The 16168-nt window shown below is 30.2% G+C and overlaps 2 protein-coding genes across 2 annotated transcripts; one reads left to right on the top strand and one right to left on the bottom strand.

The window, feature by feature from the left end:
• The first annotated feature begins 703 nt into the window (after nucleotides 1–703).
• On the top strand, nucleotides 704–4923 carry LOC115706497 (jasmonate-induced oxygenase 2-like). Its single transcript, XM_030634158.2, has 3 exons — nucleotides 704–2087; nucleotides 2185–2515; nucleotides 4156–4923. The coding sequence occupies exons 1-3, from the start codon at nucleotides 1540–1542 to the stop codon at nucleotides 4402–4404; spliced, it is 1128 nt and encodes a 375-aa protein (XP_030490018.2). The 5' UTR covers nucleotides 704–1539; the 3' UTR covers nucleotides 4405–4923.
• Nucleotides 4924–11422: 6499 nt separating this feature from the next.
• Nucleotides 11423–14501, bottom strand: LOC133030811 (uncharacterized). Its single transcript, XM_061103710.1, has 3 exons — nucleotides 12499–14501; nucleotides 12230–12418; nucleotides 11423–12128 (listed from the first exon to the last, which is right to left on the bottom strand). The coding sequence occupies exons 1-3, from the start codon at nucleotides 12912–12914 to the stop codon at nucleotides 12023–12025; spliced, it is 711 nt and encodes a 236-aa protein (XP_060959693.1). The 5' UTR covers nucleotides 12915–14501; the 3' UTR covers nucleotides 11423–12022.
• Between the last annotated feature and the right edge of the window lie 1667 nt (nucleotides 14502–16168).

Here is a 16168-nt window from a genome sequence, read left to right as displayed (position 1 = left end):
CTAATAGTGCACCATTTTACAAAATTAGTGTGAAATCTTCACACTATTTAATGACGCACCAAATTTTGTGTTTACACCAATTTGGTGTAAAACTTTTGTTTTTTTTTTTGCATTCTAACATTTATTTTTATTTATTTTAAAAATTAACCTCACAATTTAGTCCTCAAATTAAAATTCATCACAAAAATAATAGTTAATTTAAAATACAAACAAATTGAAAAATAAAAAATAAAGATAACAAAAATACTAATAATAAATCAAATAAAAACAACATAATCTAAATTATAATACTAAAAAGAACAACATAAATAAAAATAAGTATTAAGTAAAATAATAATTTAAAAAATATTAGGTGTGATTTTATTTAAAATTTTTAATGTGTAATATTTAATTGATTTAACAAATATTTTATTAAATTATTTTAAGATTTTAAATTCTTAATATGATATAACCATAAATTGTTATTTTAAATTATTATTGTAAATAATATAAAATGTGAAATTTTTAAATAAAATATATTTATTTAGTGAAATATTTGGTGTGATGTTTAATGTAAATTATTGTACTAAAAATAAAAGATTACACACTAAAAAAACAAAAAATCAATAGACACGTTTTCTGACGAGGAGCACCTTGGTCAGAAAAAAAAATAGATGAAGAACACCCCATATAAAACCAGACACATCGACCATACACATAGAGACACATCTAATAAAGTTTCTCTTTCTCTGAATGACTTAAAACCTAAATAAGAAGAAAAAATAATATGTTTCAAAAAGAAAAAAAAATGAAAGAAAAATAAAATAAAATGATACTGTACAATTCTTTTTTTATATATATATTTATTAAGGTAAATAGCGGCATAAGTATTCCAAGTTTTATGTTTGTAAGTCGAATAAACTCAATATTTATTTTTAGCGGTAAAAGTAATTAATGTCTGTAAAAATATAAATTTTTTTTTAATTTTGTCAATACAACTCAATTATTGTCTTAAATAGTGCACATATAAGACTTAAATTCTTGATCATTGAGTTTAGATAGAAATATGTAGTATTAGTTACTTCATAATATTCTTTTAATAAATTCAAAGCAAAAATTGAAAAAAAAATTACAATTTTCCAAATATTTAATATGTTAAAAATAAATATTAAATTTATATAGGTTACTCCCATTTAGAATATTTATTATTATTTATTTGGCTGAAAGTGCTCTCAAAATCCACACACATTCAATACTTTAAATACCCCATATATTTCACGTTTCTCTTTCATGTCCACTTCACTACCGCGCCACTACTTACAACTTTAAGCTACCACTCTCCTCATCACTCTCTCTCTCTCTCATCCACACAAGAAAGAAACCACTAATATATATTCATATTATATAATTTTTTTATATATAAAATAAAATAAATAAATAAAAAATCTCAATCTTAACACAATAACTACTAGTCTAGTATTTTGTTTTATCGTACGGATTACGTTAAAATACAATTTACCTCGGTATTGGAGCAAACTTTCCCAGAAAAAAAAAAAAGCAATGATGAACAGTCCGCAAGAATGGCCTGAGCCAATCGTCCGAGTCCAGTCCTTGTCGGACAGCGGTGTATCTTCAATCCCAGAACGATACATCAAGCCCCCGACAGAACGACCGTCTTTCTGCCACGTCATCGGCTCAGAAAGGTCCGTAGTACCGGAAGCTGCAGCTGAAGCCGAAGCTGACGTGGACGCTAACATACCCGTGATCGACATGAGCGGCTTAGAAAGCGAAGACAGCTTAGTCCGAGCCGAGACGATGAGAGTAGTTTCTGAGTCGTGCCGCGAGTGGGGTTTCTTCCAAGTAGTGAACCACGGAGTTAGCCCCCAACTTATGGACCGGGCCTTACAAATCTGGCGTGAGTTTTTTCACTTACCGGCCCAAGATAAACAACTCTATGCAAACAGCCCCAAAACTTACGAAGGCTACGGAAGTCGTTTAGGGATACAAAAAGGTGCCATTCTCGATTGGAGTGACTATTATTTTCTTCACTACCTTCCATTGTCCTTGAAGGACCAAAATAAATGGCCCCACCTCCCCTCCAACTGCAGGTATACATATATATAAATAAATAAACCACGACCACTTTCTCGAGATGAAAATAGTATTTGTCTTTAATTTCTGTTTTTTCTTTTTTGGTTGGTGTAGAGAAGTTATAGATGAATATGGTAAAGAAGTGGTGAAGCTATGTGAGAGGTTGTTGAGGGTGTTATCTTTGAATTTGGGATTGAAAGAAGAGTTTCTACAAAATGCGTTTGGGGGGAAAGAGATTGGAGCATGTATGAGAGTAAACTTTTACCCAAAGTGCCCGCAACCTGAGCTGACGCTAGGTTTGTCGTCACATTCGGATCCTGGAGGAATGACCCTTTTGTTACCGGAGCACCAAGTTACGGGGCTCCAAGTCCGAAAAGCTAACTCTTGGATAACAGTCAAACCTGCTCCACACGCTTTTATTGTCAATATCGGTGATCAAATCCAGGTGACCCCTACTTTTTTTTTTTCATTTTAAAAAATATATATTTATACTTTTTATATTTATGGTGAATGAGATTATCATGTTTTTGGATGAGAATATTCATGCACCATATATTAAGCACATGGAGGGGTCACTCTATATCTATAGTTATATACACACCAGTCGTTTAATTTGTTGGCTGTAATCAAAATCTACACACTTTCGCGCGTGTCCTCGTTTTTTTCTTTCTTTCTTTCTATTTTTGTGGCACTATTTCGTTGTCTCTCTTTTTTTCGAAAGGTTTATTTTTTGGAAAGAAGAAAATAATAAAATCCCATAAACAAATAGTTTAAATGCATAAATAAGTTTTGGGTAATCTTTTCACATTTGTTTCACGAACATGCATTTTGATTTTTTTAGGTAGGAGTTTTTGAAATAATATGAGATGGAAAAAAAAAAATTAAATACATTACTTTGTGTCCTTTTCTATCCATTAAATTTGGCTTTGGGGACCAATTTCCCTTTGTCGGCTTTTCAGTTGTTATTAATAATTCTACAAATAAAATTGATGTCTTGGTTGGCACTTGGCACATATAGAGCTACAAAATATATATGATCTAAGCTGTTGATAGATCCTTTGATATATATGAATACAATATATATAAATATATATATTGAAAAGGAAACTATAATATATCAAACTGAAACTGGATATACATGGCGTGCTTCATATGATCAACTAAAACTATTTTCAAACCAGATAGTTCGAAAGATATAATATATATATATATAATATAGAATGTATTATAAATAATATAACATAGGGATAAGGTCTTCAATATCATATATTTTTATATATAACAATTCATTCATGCTCACCCATTTTATATGATATATTATTATATATACAAGTTAAAAATAATAGATATGTTTTAAAACAATTGGTTGAATAGTAATATTTAATAAAAAAAAACTGTACATTTCAAACGTGTTCGAATTGGAAAAGCCATTATGAGCTTTATTAATTGATATAAATATTTCTTTTCCCGGTAGTTTCTCGAATTCTTTATTTACACATAGGTGGTACCCATATAATTCATAGTATAAGTGCCTTAAGGTCAGAACATAACTTTCAAGCATATTATATTTTTTTTATGAGAATACTTTCACGCATGATATGTGATCATGCAATATATGAAAAATAATTGGTATAATTTTAATTACTTTATATGAGATTATATATTTTATTATTTATTTTATAAGTGGAGTATTATGTATACTGTATTGGTAATAAAATTTAAAATTATAGGAGAGATACCTTTTTCCCTAGAAATTTATATTAAATAAATAAGTCGTATCACATATATATTACTAAAGCCTATATAACCTAACTAGGGAATATATCTCAATCTCAGCCATTTTAGGTACATATATATAAATTCAGCGACACCAATTAATTTAACGTATGTCTTCTTTTGTTTTATACACGTTTAATTTATACCTACCGTAGCTAGGTAGGATCAAACATGTAGATATATTTATACATATAATGACTATTCCATGTTAGGTGACTATATATATATCTTGAAAATTATTTCGTGTGATGTTAATTTGATGAATTAATATATCAATTAATTAACATATAAATGTATGTATGTACGTAGGTTTTAAGCAATGCAATGTACAAGAGCGTAGAGCACAGAGTAGTAGTAAATTCAGGGAAAGAGAGGATCTCAATGGCCTTCTTTTACAATCCGAAAAGTGACATACCAATAGAGCCAGCGAAGGAGCTTGTCACTCCAGACAGACCACCACTATACTTGCCCATGACTTTTGATCAATATAGGCTTTTCATTAGAACCAGAGGCCCTCAAGGAAAATCCCAAGTCGACTCACTAAAGTCTCCCAGATGATGATGGTTATTATTATTATTATTATTATTATTATTATTATTATTATTATTATTATTATTATTATTATTATTCAGGGAACATAAATTTGAATATATTTATAATTTTATATATAGACCTATTTATTCTCTCTGTAAATTGATCCCATTCCATTAGTATAACATCTTGTAATCATGGAGGGGATGATATATTATATGCATATATATATATATATTATATGTATGTATGTATAATGTATTTAGGTAAAGACTAAAGAACAATGTGAAAGAGCGAGCAAAAATAATATATATATATATATATATATATAAATTTATTAATGAATGAGTCTTGTTTGATCGTGTGTGAACTGTTAATTTTAAATTATAATTAATGTAATTGGTGGGGTAGCACATTGTATCTATTGGGGGTCTTTGCCCCACTTGAGTCCATTGATTGTGGCAACAAAGTGTAATTCATTAAAAAGCCATTTTTTTCTTATGATACAGGCCATTGAAGGTGACAATATAACATAATCTTAGTTAATTATTGATTTTGCATATGCGTATATAAAATATATGTGTATAAAAAAATTGTTTGTGCGCTAATGATGTTATTATATTATTATTATTTTTCACTTGTAACGATTTGGACACTACTAGCTCAAATTTGATATACGATAATAATTTATTATTTCATAAATTAGATTGGGATAAACAATCAGATCACCTGGGGTAGTACATATAAAACAAACAAAATTATTTCTAATATGTTACTTTTATCTAGAGATAGAGAGGAATGTCCACCTATAAGACAATTAATAAGAAAGCTATATATACACATCATAAAGAAGTTCACTCACGTACAATTGGATAGAAAGAAACAAATACATGCAAACAAGTTGTTAGGGTTAGTACTTTCTTTTAGTAAAACGAAATTAACTCTATGTCTTTCTCTCTCTCTCTCTGAATTTCATTTTATTTTTATCTATATTATACAATTATTTATTTTGCAGTAAATGCAATATGATTTTTAAAAATATAAAAACATAAAAAAAGACAAAATTAAATATATATATATTTGCAGCAATTATAAAAGAAACATTATTTTTTATATATTTTTCTCCTACAAGATAAAATTAATATCCATAATTATCATATAGAAGACGAGAAGGAGAAGTAGTCAATATTGGTGACAAATAAACTTACTTTTCCCTATCTGATTTCCTGAAATATTAGCCCCTCGTGATCTTTAATTCCAAAGATCATTATCTATCAGGCATGTTGTCAATTGAAACACGTGTTATTTTTCCATAATAATATTTATTTTATTTTTTCAAGATCAATAACAATATTTTATTATGAGAAAATTGTGTTATATCACTACAAAAAATTTTACTTTTAGTCACAACAAAACTTGTGACTAAAAGTGAAAAAATTGTGACTAATTATAAATCATGATTCTTATGTTGTGACTAAAAGGTCCGTGGATAAAAGTATTAGTCACAAAAATTACAATTTATTGTGACTAAATGTATTTTTAGTCACAATACTTGTTGTGACTAAAACTAATAAATTAGTGACAACTTGTAACTTATACTATGTTTTAGTCACAAGTAATTTTTTGTTGTGACTCATTTAGTCGCAAAAAAATTATGTTGTGACTAAAAGTTGTCACTAAAAGTAATAGTTTTTTGTAGTGATAAGTTCTAAAAAATTCAGTTCGATGCATATAAATTCTTAATCTCGAAAAATTACACCAATAGTCCCTAAAGTCATCGCTTTAGTAAATCTATTAGTTTTCTTTTCTAACGGATTCATATTTACTAATTCAAAATATCACGTGTTGATAAATTATTGGTCCAAATCAATAATTTTGATTTAAACAATTTAATTTTCTTAAGAAATTAACTAATATTATTTATTTTTTATTTTTTTTTCTAATTTATTTTCTTCTTCTTCTTCTTCTTCTTCTTCTTCTTCTTCTTCTTCTTCTTTTCTTAGAAACCACCCCCAAAAAACCCACCACCCACCAACCCCCACCCCAAAACCTAGCACCACCTCCACCCCGACCTCGACTCCTTCTCGATCTCTCTTCCCTTTCTCTTCTTTCTTCTACGCACCTCCATACCCACCATGGACAGTTGATTCCCAAACCAAAAAAAAATAATCCAAGAGCCCTCCCCCATCTTCGTACATCTCCAAATCGCACCACCCCAAGTCTGTTAGAACTTATTTTACCATGATGTTATTTACTATGACACCCGTTGATAATTAAATGTAATTACCTAACAACCTAAAATATCATTTTCTGAAATGATAATGTTAACTCATAAAGTTTATTAGGATTCTCAAATAAAAAGCAGTAGAATTATAAGACTCCTTCTGTTCAATCACTCTACCCTTTGATTCTCTTTCTATAGCAGGGTATTTCAAGTGATGAACCTAGATCGTTCTTTAATCTGAATTTGCAATAGATATCTTCTACACAATCTTCCATAATTACCTGAGTATCACACTTGACTAAAATGGGCTAAATACTCAAACACTATAATTACTAGAGGGAGAATTCTATGAGAGGTAGAGAGAGAGTAAAGTGCGAATTAGAGAGAGAGAGAGAAAGCATTAGGATTTTCTTTTTAGCTGAATGCATTAATTGATGCAAACCCTTGTTTTTTTCTTTATATATCACTCTAATTAGGTTTAGGTTAAAATAAAATAATAATATTTTAATTAAGAATATATTTTAACTCTTTATTAATAATAAAAAAAATATTTTCTATCCAATTAAAATCGTCCAATATCACTTTTCTATTTAAACCTTATTACATTAATTAATAAAATAAATAAAAGATAAATTAGACCCAAAAATCATTGCCATGACCAAAACCCACTAATGGAGGCCCTTTTAGGCTAATTAGTAATTTTTTCCCCTGAACTTTGACATGTAGTAAATCGTGTCCCCTGAACTTTTTTGGCCGTTAAAAATTCTCCTCAAACTATTGAGATTGTTAAATTTAAGGACTTTTGTCTAATTTAATTCAATTTTACTGTTTCAGTAATTGTTTATGTACTAAACCATGCTCCCCAGACTTTGATATCTACCAAATCATGCCCCTCAAACTTTGATAAGTACTAAATCATGCCCCTTGAACTTTCATCCATGTTATAATTTTTTACTAAAATTAGACAAAAGTCCTTAAATTTAACAATCTCAATAGTTCGAGGAGAATTTTTAACGGCCAAAAAAGTTCAGGGGGCACGATTTAGTACATGTCAAAGTTCATGGAGAAAAATTACTAATTAGCCTTTATTTTAAATCAATTCATAATTAAAAATAAATTTACCTCTTCTAATTTATTTATTAATTTAATTAAAATCTATTTAATTTTTTTTAATTTAATAATTATAAATCATTATCAATTAAAATATAATTTAAATTACATTTATTAATTTGACTCATAAAGTGTTTTAATAAACAAATAAACCTTAATCTTTTTTTATCTTCTTAATTTAGCCCAAATTTAGTGAAAATTATCAAACTTGACATAGTTTTTACATTTCATGGGCCTATGAAATCAAACTCCTACTAAGTTGATTTGAAATTTACCAAGTACATTTCTTAACTTATATTAATTTTTCGTGACTCCACTATAAACCCATAATTGCACTCTTTATTACATAGAACATTATATATTACCAATATAGATATGCTATAAATTATACAATATTGCTTTGATCAGAACAATGAATGATTCTCTATAGATGGTCTACATCAAGTGGGGATAAAATTTCTATTTTGCCCCTCAATGAATTTAATCCCTTAAACACTTATAGCTCATTGTAAATGATATTTTAGTAAACTCTTATAATTACTGAAATGATTACTCACCATTTAACTCGTTTAGCCAAGCTCAAAGGAGACTATCATTTCACTTTTAAATAATCATAGAAACTATAGATGTCCATATCTAGCTAATGCTCACACTCAATTGAACTACCGAGTTCCAAGATGTAAGTATGAGCTAGACCACGGGTAAGATGGTAACAAATAAATTAAAGAACTCTAATAATGCAATTAGCTTAAAACTTAATCATCTAAAGATTGAGATCAATTGATCTATGATCAACTAATAAGTGATTTTGAATTGGAAAAAATATAGCTTGATGTGATGTGACATATCCATGTGGGCAAGACCAGAGCCACGTGGAGTACAACATGTCAATAGGTAAGCCAAATCACCATATGCAACACCCCAATTAATGAGGGATCAAAGCACTCAAACAGGATCAAGTTACAAGAAAATGGCTGCCAAGGGGGTCTGGCCGGACCACACCTTGGCCGGCGAAGGATAATCACGTGTCAGCCAGCCCCATGTAAAATGAGGTACGACCAGCATAGGTGAAGAGCTTTAAGAAGGCCCATTCAAATGATAGGCCCACAGTCATCCTCCTGCACGGATCATAACACAAGTTCACCCACGTGACCGCTCTAAGAACCCACAAAAATAGGGTTTCAACCCCAAAATATCTACTGATCCTTTAAGGATATTAATTAATTATTTTTATAACTTAAATATATGATAAAAAGAGTAATATCTCCTATTTTTAAGAGATATTAACATATTTGAATGTAGATCTTTTGTAAGCTTTAAACTATATAAAGAGCATTAGGCTAAATAAAAAAGGACCTAAGTTCTAAGTCCCGAAAGCCCTAGAGCACTCTTATTTTCTCTCTCTCTCTCTCACTCTCTCTCTCTCTCTCTCACTCTCTCTCTCTCTCTCTCTCTCTCTCTCTCTCTCTCTCTCTCTCTCTCTCTCTCTCTCTCTCTCTCTCTCTCTCTCTCTCTCTCTCTCTCTCTCTCTCTCTCTCTCTCTCTCTCTCTCTCTCTCTCTCTCTCTCTCATGCCACTTTCAGGTTATTAAATACTAAGTCTATTTCTAATCTCACTTATTCAGAATTTTTCATGCATCATTCTCACCATTGTAACATTAATAGAGAGCCATATTAGAAATTACAGGGTAAGAGCCTATAATCATTGTGGTGTTATCTATCAAAACAGTACAACTAAAAAGGGAGTAGGTCATTACTCGCTAAACAAGTGGTCGAACCTCTATAAATCGTTGTGTTATTTTCTTATTTATTTTTATTATTTACATGTGGTGATTGTTGATCATAAATAAGGCTCCATTGTGGGTTGAATAATTTTTAGGTCAACATGTTTTATGGTTGATATTAGGCTGTTCTTGAGATTTTTGTTGAATTCGGTTGGGTTGGGATAGGTTTGAGAAGTGTTAATCTCAAAGTTTTGGTTTCCTGCAAAAAAAATGACAAATCGTTTTCTCAAAAATGATCTACCATTTTTCTTGGCAGTGTTCTAGAAAAACATCTTACTATTTTTAGAGAAAATAGTCTACCATTTTTTAGAAACTTTTTCCCAAAGTCTTGGTTTTAGGTGTTTTCTTGATATTTAGGGTATTGTCACGCTATTGAGAAACTTTCGATTTTGAGTTTAAGACCTAGAATGAGTTAGGTCATACTACTAACTGATTTATCGTTGTTGTGACATAGGGTCTGGGATTGTCATTCATTCTTTGTAAGGTTGGCTGGTACACCTGAACAGGGATTTAAAGTAAGAGAAGTATACTCGTACCACTTAGCATGTCAAGATAAGTTACGATTATTATTATTATTTGTGATTTGATTATTATTGATTATAAAGATACAATAATTACCATTTTGCGAGAAAGAGTCCTTACTCTAAATTGAGACTGTTGTTAGGTTTCTTATTAGTTACCTCATTAGGTAACGATAATGACATTGGATGCATGGATAGATTTATCAAGATTGTCTCATTAGGCAACAACGGATAGTACTTATTGAAGTAACAGTTACAACTTGTCTTATTAGACAGATAAATTTGTAATTTTAAATTGTTATATATATGTGATTATTCATACTGCTTCTCTATGATTGACTGAATTATTTGTATGTTGGCATGTGATTATTGTTCTTACATTTCTTATTGAGTCTTTGTCACTCATATGTGCTTTGTGGTGTAAGTAAAGGCAAGGGTAAATTGGGGCAGTCATGAGTCAGCAATCTTTTTCGGTAAATGTACATATCGATCTATCTGGCATGCAGAGCCGAGTTGTCAAGAAATGTTTTGATGTTGTATCTGCATAGTATTTTGTTTACAAACTTAGTACTAAAGTTTTTGTAATAGGGGATTCGTGAAGCAAAATAGTATTTTATTAAAGTTTTTTTTTTTAAATTATTAATTTATTATTATAAACAAATTTTTTTTTTTAAAAAAAAAAAAAAAACACGTTCCTTTTGCATCCTTAGAAGTTAAGGTGTTATAATTTATTTTAAAAATATGATAAAAAAGTAAATAAGAAATAATATTTAATGTACTCTATATATGTTAACTATCACAATTTACCATTAGAAATTGTGAAAACTTTCTTATATAGGGACAAAACCAACAAAATCAATGTCGGTATACTATAGACTTATTATGTATATATATATGTGTAAAAAAAATTAAGTAGATCAAGACTTTTGATTTTTTTCTTTTAATGACAACATGTATTATAATTATATTAATTATACATGCATTTTGTTTGTTTCACTACTACAAAAACACCTTTTAGAGGCAGTTTTTAAGCCCTTTCAGCGTTGGTTTTCGCGAAATTCGCTACCGACGCTGATCAGGGCGACGCTAAAGGGTTTATATGAACCGACGCCATATATACTCCTATGGCGTCGGTTATTAGCTAGGAACTGACGCCATAGGGGTATATATGGCGTCGGTTCCTAGCCAATAACCGACGCCATATGTGGCGTAGCAACCGACGCCAAAACTCCTCAAATTTCAATTTTTTTCATTTTTTTTAATTTAATTATATTATTTTAATTTTATATTTATTAATTTATATATTATTTTATTTAATTTAAATTACATATTTATTTAAATTTTAAATTACATATTTATTTAATTTAATTATATATTAATTACATTTTAAATTAAATAGTAATTAAATTTGGGTAAAAACATAATTTGATTTCATAAAAGTAATTAAATATTACACAAACATGTAAAATTAGTTAAAAATATTAATAAGTTAATAAATCTAACTACAAGTTAATCTATAAAAATTACATAATGAAGAAAAATTCTTCGACCTTTGAACCTCAATCGTCACCGTGAATTACCGCCATCAATTGTTCGATCCACTTTCGCTGTAGTGGTAACAATTCTGTTTTTGGATCGTATTGCTTCTTACCCCCAAACTGTTAAAAAAATTAAAAATTTATATTAGTTTATGTATATGTATATTATATATTTGTTATTATAAAATTTATATACTATAATCAATAATTAAAACTTACAGCTTTTTGATCTTGTATGTAACGGTTGGGGTTGGCACGTGCGACGATGTCAGTGATATATTTCAAAACATAAAAACCGCATTCTTGGCTTTTAGGTTGTCTTGGACAGTTTGCTTGTGAAATTCCTTGCCACGAGCCAAGATACTGATGTGCGTCCCCTATATACATGAATGCCCTGTTTGGGAAAATTATATTAGCATTTCAATTCGTTAGTTAATTTAAATTCGTTACATAAGAAGTTATTAAATTATTACCTTCCGATCATTTGTTCTATTTCTTCGGGAATTGGGCGGCCTTTTACAGGGTTTAAATGGATAATTTTCCTTGGCGCAACCACCACTAGCGTCCAATGCATCCTAGAAAATTATATTGGAATATAAGTAAGATAGTATAAAAATAATTTGAAGACATAATATAGAAATGAACAATTAGCACTAAAGAATTTAATAAAGTTTACCCGATATTCCAAGGAATAAAGAACATTTGGTGGTTGTTGTTCATTAATGATAACCAATTAGCCAATCGTCTTGCCGCATCGTCAAAAGACTGACTCTGTTCTTCATCGTTGATCCCATGCACTGTGAGAAGCTCTGGGTCGTAAAACTTGAAAAATTTTCTCAGACCGTTGATGCTCTCCCATATGTGCCTGCCAAAAAAAGTGTTAGTGCCTTATAATAATTTAACTATAATTTGATATAAGGTTAATTAGATTAAAGAAGAGTATACATCATTCCAAACAGCATTCCCTGGTTGCCGATGTAGTTACACGTAGCAACCTGCTGCAAATCCTCTCCAGATAACGTGATCTGGGTACGCGGTGCAATGAATCCTCGGGGGACAGAAATTGTGATTATATCACGTTTATCTTTGAGCCTTAGGAATTCATGAATCATCCATTTTAGCGAATTAGGGATCAACGCCATCTTCTCTTCCGTGAACAAGTCATCTTCCCGTGCACCTCGTAAATACACATGGTCCTTAATCATTGTAATATTCCCTTTAGATACATTACAACAATCTACACACGGACAATGAATACGATCGTGATTTGTAGAATTCTTTAAGGCAAACTCTAAAAATGCATCGAACCCTACTTGAAATCGCAGTGTGTCTCTCTCCTCACGCATCCATGATTTATCCATAACAAAAATCCTATCCAAAAAAATTCAGTATTTAGTAACTACTTATAGCTAGTTACTAATTACACAATGTAACTAACTAAGTTTCTCACAATTTATTCATATTAATTTATAAATTACCCAAATTCTCGTTTTAGATTAGTTCATATTATTAGGTTGTTTTGTTGATTAGAATGTTATTAAAATGTTAAATATTTTTAATAAATAAAATTGAGGGGAAATTTTTTTGGTAAAGCAATAAAGGTATTAACTAATATTTTCCCCTTTTAATTAACTTTTGCTCTTTATTTTCTTTGAAAAATAAAAATCCACATTGAACCTCTCAAATGAAAGAAAAAAAAAATAAAAAAAGAAGGATTTTATATGTTTATTTTGTTAATTTATTTAGTAACTAATTATATCTAGTTACTAATTACACAATGTAACTAACTAAGTTTCTCACACAATTTATTCATATTAATCTAAAAATTACTCAAATTTTCGTTTTACATTAGTTCATGTTATTAGGTTGTTTAGTTGATTAGAATGTTGGTAAAATTAAAAAGTTTACATAAATGTGAATATTATTATTTTTTTATGTGACCTAACTTCTTATTACTATGTTATAATTAACTATATTATGAATGGTTTTAGTAAGATTTATCCTAATTCTACCGAAATTTCGGCAGCATAACGGCTGTAATTGGACGTTCCCAAAAATTTTACAAGTGCCTAAAATAACAAACAAAACAGATAAACAATACAAAATTAATCCACCCATCCGACCGCAGTACATGTATTCGCAGAACCTACTTCACTACGGATGAATATTTAAGATATTCAAACTCAACTAACATGCATTGATAATTAATTATATATTAAGAAAAAGTTAGTAAAAGTATATACCTATAATTGCAAGCCCAAATACGCTACACACAAAATTATGCCGAACCCCTATAATATAAAGAAATACAACGAAATTACAAAATTAATTATTTCATAACTTATAACTAGTTATAAAAAATTGTAACAAGTTACTTAGTTACTAAATTATACATACATATATATAATCAATTATATCTCACACTATTATCTCAAAAAAATAAAATTATATCACACACTAATTCAATTTTAAAATTTTTATTTCTAAACTAATGAAATCCCTCCAATGTCATTTTATTCACAATAAATATATATTGCAAAAAATATATAAAATACAATTACAAAATTTATTTTCATAAAAAATATACACACACTATATACACACACACAATATATACACACATTATATACAAATATTCAATAAAATATACAAATACATATATATACTATACATTGTGGTATAAATTATTACCTAATAACCGCAATCCGACGACCACCGTAAAAAATCCCGACACTATACACATAAAACACAATAATATTACTAATAAAATAAAAAAACTCAAATAATAATTTACAAAAATAAAAAATAAAACAATATACATAATACAATAAGAATAGAAGCAATATTTATACCTTAAACGAGGTTGAGATTGAACAATTTCTCAACAAAAATGGGTGGCCGGATTTCACACCCAAAATTTACTATTTGGGTTCGGATGACACTTTTAGAGGCTAAAAAAATCAAAACTTTTTAGGTGTATGTTATTAAGTATCGAAAATGGAGGATTTTTTAAAAAAAAAAGGGCTGAAATGGTTGAGAAATGGGGGAGATAGGGTGGGGAGAAGGTGGTGGAGGCGAGGGTTTTGGCTGAGAAATGGGGTCTCTGGTTTTTTATTTTCTGGGTTGCTGAGTGAAGTGGGGAGGAAGAAGAAAGGTCGAGCAAAGATATACTCTGATCGACCCTATGGCGTTGGTTCCTTCATAGGAACCGACGGCATAGGGTACACGTGTCAGCAGACTGTGTACCCTATGCCGTCAGTTCCTATACAGGAACCGACGCCATAGGGTAGTTCAGAAAAAAAAAAAATTAATTTCCAACCGCCTCTAAATGGTATAATGCAATTTTATACCTACGGTTTTTATCAAAAAATCGCCTCTAAATGTCAATTTCGAACATAACAGGTATTTTCACACCCTTTACCTTCCCTTTTTATAAATAGGGTTGAAAAAACTGCCTCTAAAGGCTAATATTGTAGTAGTGTTTTCAGTAAATTTTTAATAATTTACAACACGACGGAAATATAAGATTTAAATAGTCAATTGTATTTATTTATATTCTTTAATAGTGTATAATTAATTGTTTTGAATTTTAGTTTTAATGTTGCAAATAATTTTTTTTTTTTTTTGAAAACATATGACATATCTATTATAACTACAATATATAATGGGGAAATTTGAATATTTATGTATTTTATAAGGGATAATTGGTTAGGAGAACCAATAATTAAGATAATTTTAAAAATATGACACTTTTACAAAAACCCCTAAAATACCCTCCTCATAATTTCTAACCCTTTCTCTCTCCTTCTCAACCAAATTTCTCTGCCCACTTCGCCCGAACCGAACGACGACCCCCACCTCCCACCGAGACGAGTCCGACGGAGATCCACAGCAGCACCACTCCGACCGAGACGCCGACGGAGACCCAAAGCACCATCCACGAACCGAACCCACAATGTCCAAGGTATGTTTTAATTTTTAATATTTTTTGTGAGAAAGTGTTAAAGATTGAGTTTGTTTGTGATTGTGTTTGTGAAACTTAAGATTTTGTTAGATTTAGGGAAATTTTTGTCGGATCTAAGAAATGGGTATTATTTTGCTTGGGGAAGACGAAGACCCGATGGGTCCGATGCTCGGACCGATAGGGGTCCGATGGTCCATGTTGCTTTCAAATAGCAAGGGGCCCGATGGGTCCAATGCTCGGACCGATAAGGGTCCGATGGTCCCTTTTGCTTTCAAATAGCAAGGGGCCCGATGGGTCCGATGCTCGGACTGATAGGGGTCCGATGGTCCCTGTTGCCTTCAAATAGCAAGGGCCCGATGGGTCCGATGCTCGGACTGAAAAATAAAAATCCACATTGAACCTCTCAAATGAAAGAAAAAAAAATAAAAAAAGAAGGATTTTATATGTTTATTTTGTTAATTTATTTAGTAACTAATTATATCTAGTTACTAATTACACAATGTAACTAACTAACTAACTAACTAAAAAAAGATGGGTCCGATGCTCGACCTGATATGGGTCCGATAGGTGTCTGGTCCGATGGGATTTGGGGGGTCCGATGGGCCCGATTGCAGGTAATGTAAATGGGGGGTAAAATTGGGTTTTAGAAAA

The sequence above is a fragment of the Cannabis sativa genome, chromosome 1, assembly GCF_029168945.1.
Source record: "Cannabis sativa cultivar Pink pepper isolate KNU-18-1 chromosome 1, ASM2916894v1, whole genome shotgun sequence".
NCBI classification, from domain to species: domain Eukaryota; kingdom Viridiplantae; phylum Streptophyta; class Magnoliopsida; order Rosales; family Cannabaceae; genus Cannabis; species Cannabis sativa.
The sequence above is the reverse complement of the archived record's forward strand: the minus strand, read 5'-3'. Positions and strand labels throughout refer to the sequence as shown.

Bases quoted from the DNA above. Each gene is read 5' to 3' on its own strand.
- LOC115706497 (XM_030634158.2), top strand. From the start codon at position 1,540: ATGATGAACAGTCCGCAAGAATGGCCTGAGCCAATCGTCCGAGTCCAG. The intron at 2,088-2,184 runs GTATACATATAT...TGGTTGGTGTAG, and splicing joins CACCTCCCCTCCAACTGCAG to AGAAGTTATAGATGAATATG. The intron at 2,516-4,155 runs GTGACCCCTACT...GTATGTACGTAG, and splicing joins ATATCGGTGATCAAATCCAG to GTTTTAAGCAATGCAATGTA.
- LOC133030811 (XM_061103710.1), bottom strand. From the start codon at position 12,914: ATGGATAAATCATGGATGCGTGAGGAGAGAGACACACTGCGATTTCAA. The intron at 12,419-12,498 runs GTATACTCTTCT...TTTTTTTGGCAG, and splicing joins GGAATGCTGTTTGGAATGAT to GCACATATGGGAGAGCATCA. The intron at 12,129-12,229 runs GTAAACTTTATT...ATAATTTTCTAG, and splicing joins TTTATTCCTTGGAATATCGG to GATGCATTGGACGCTAGTGG.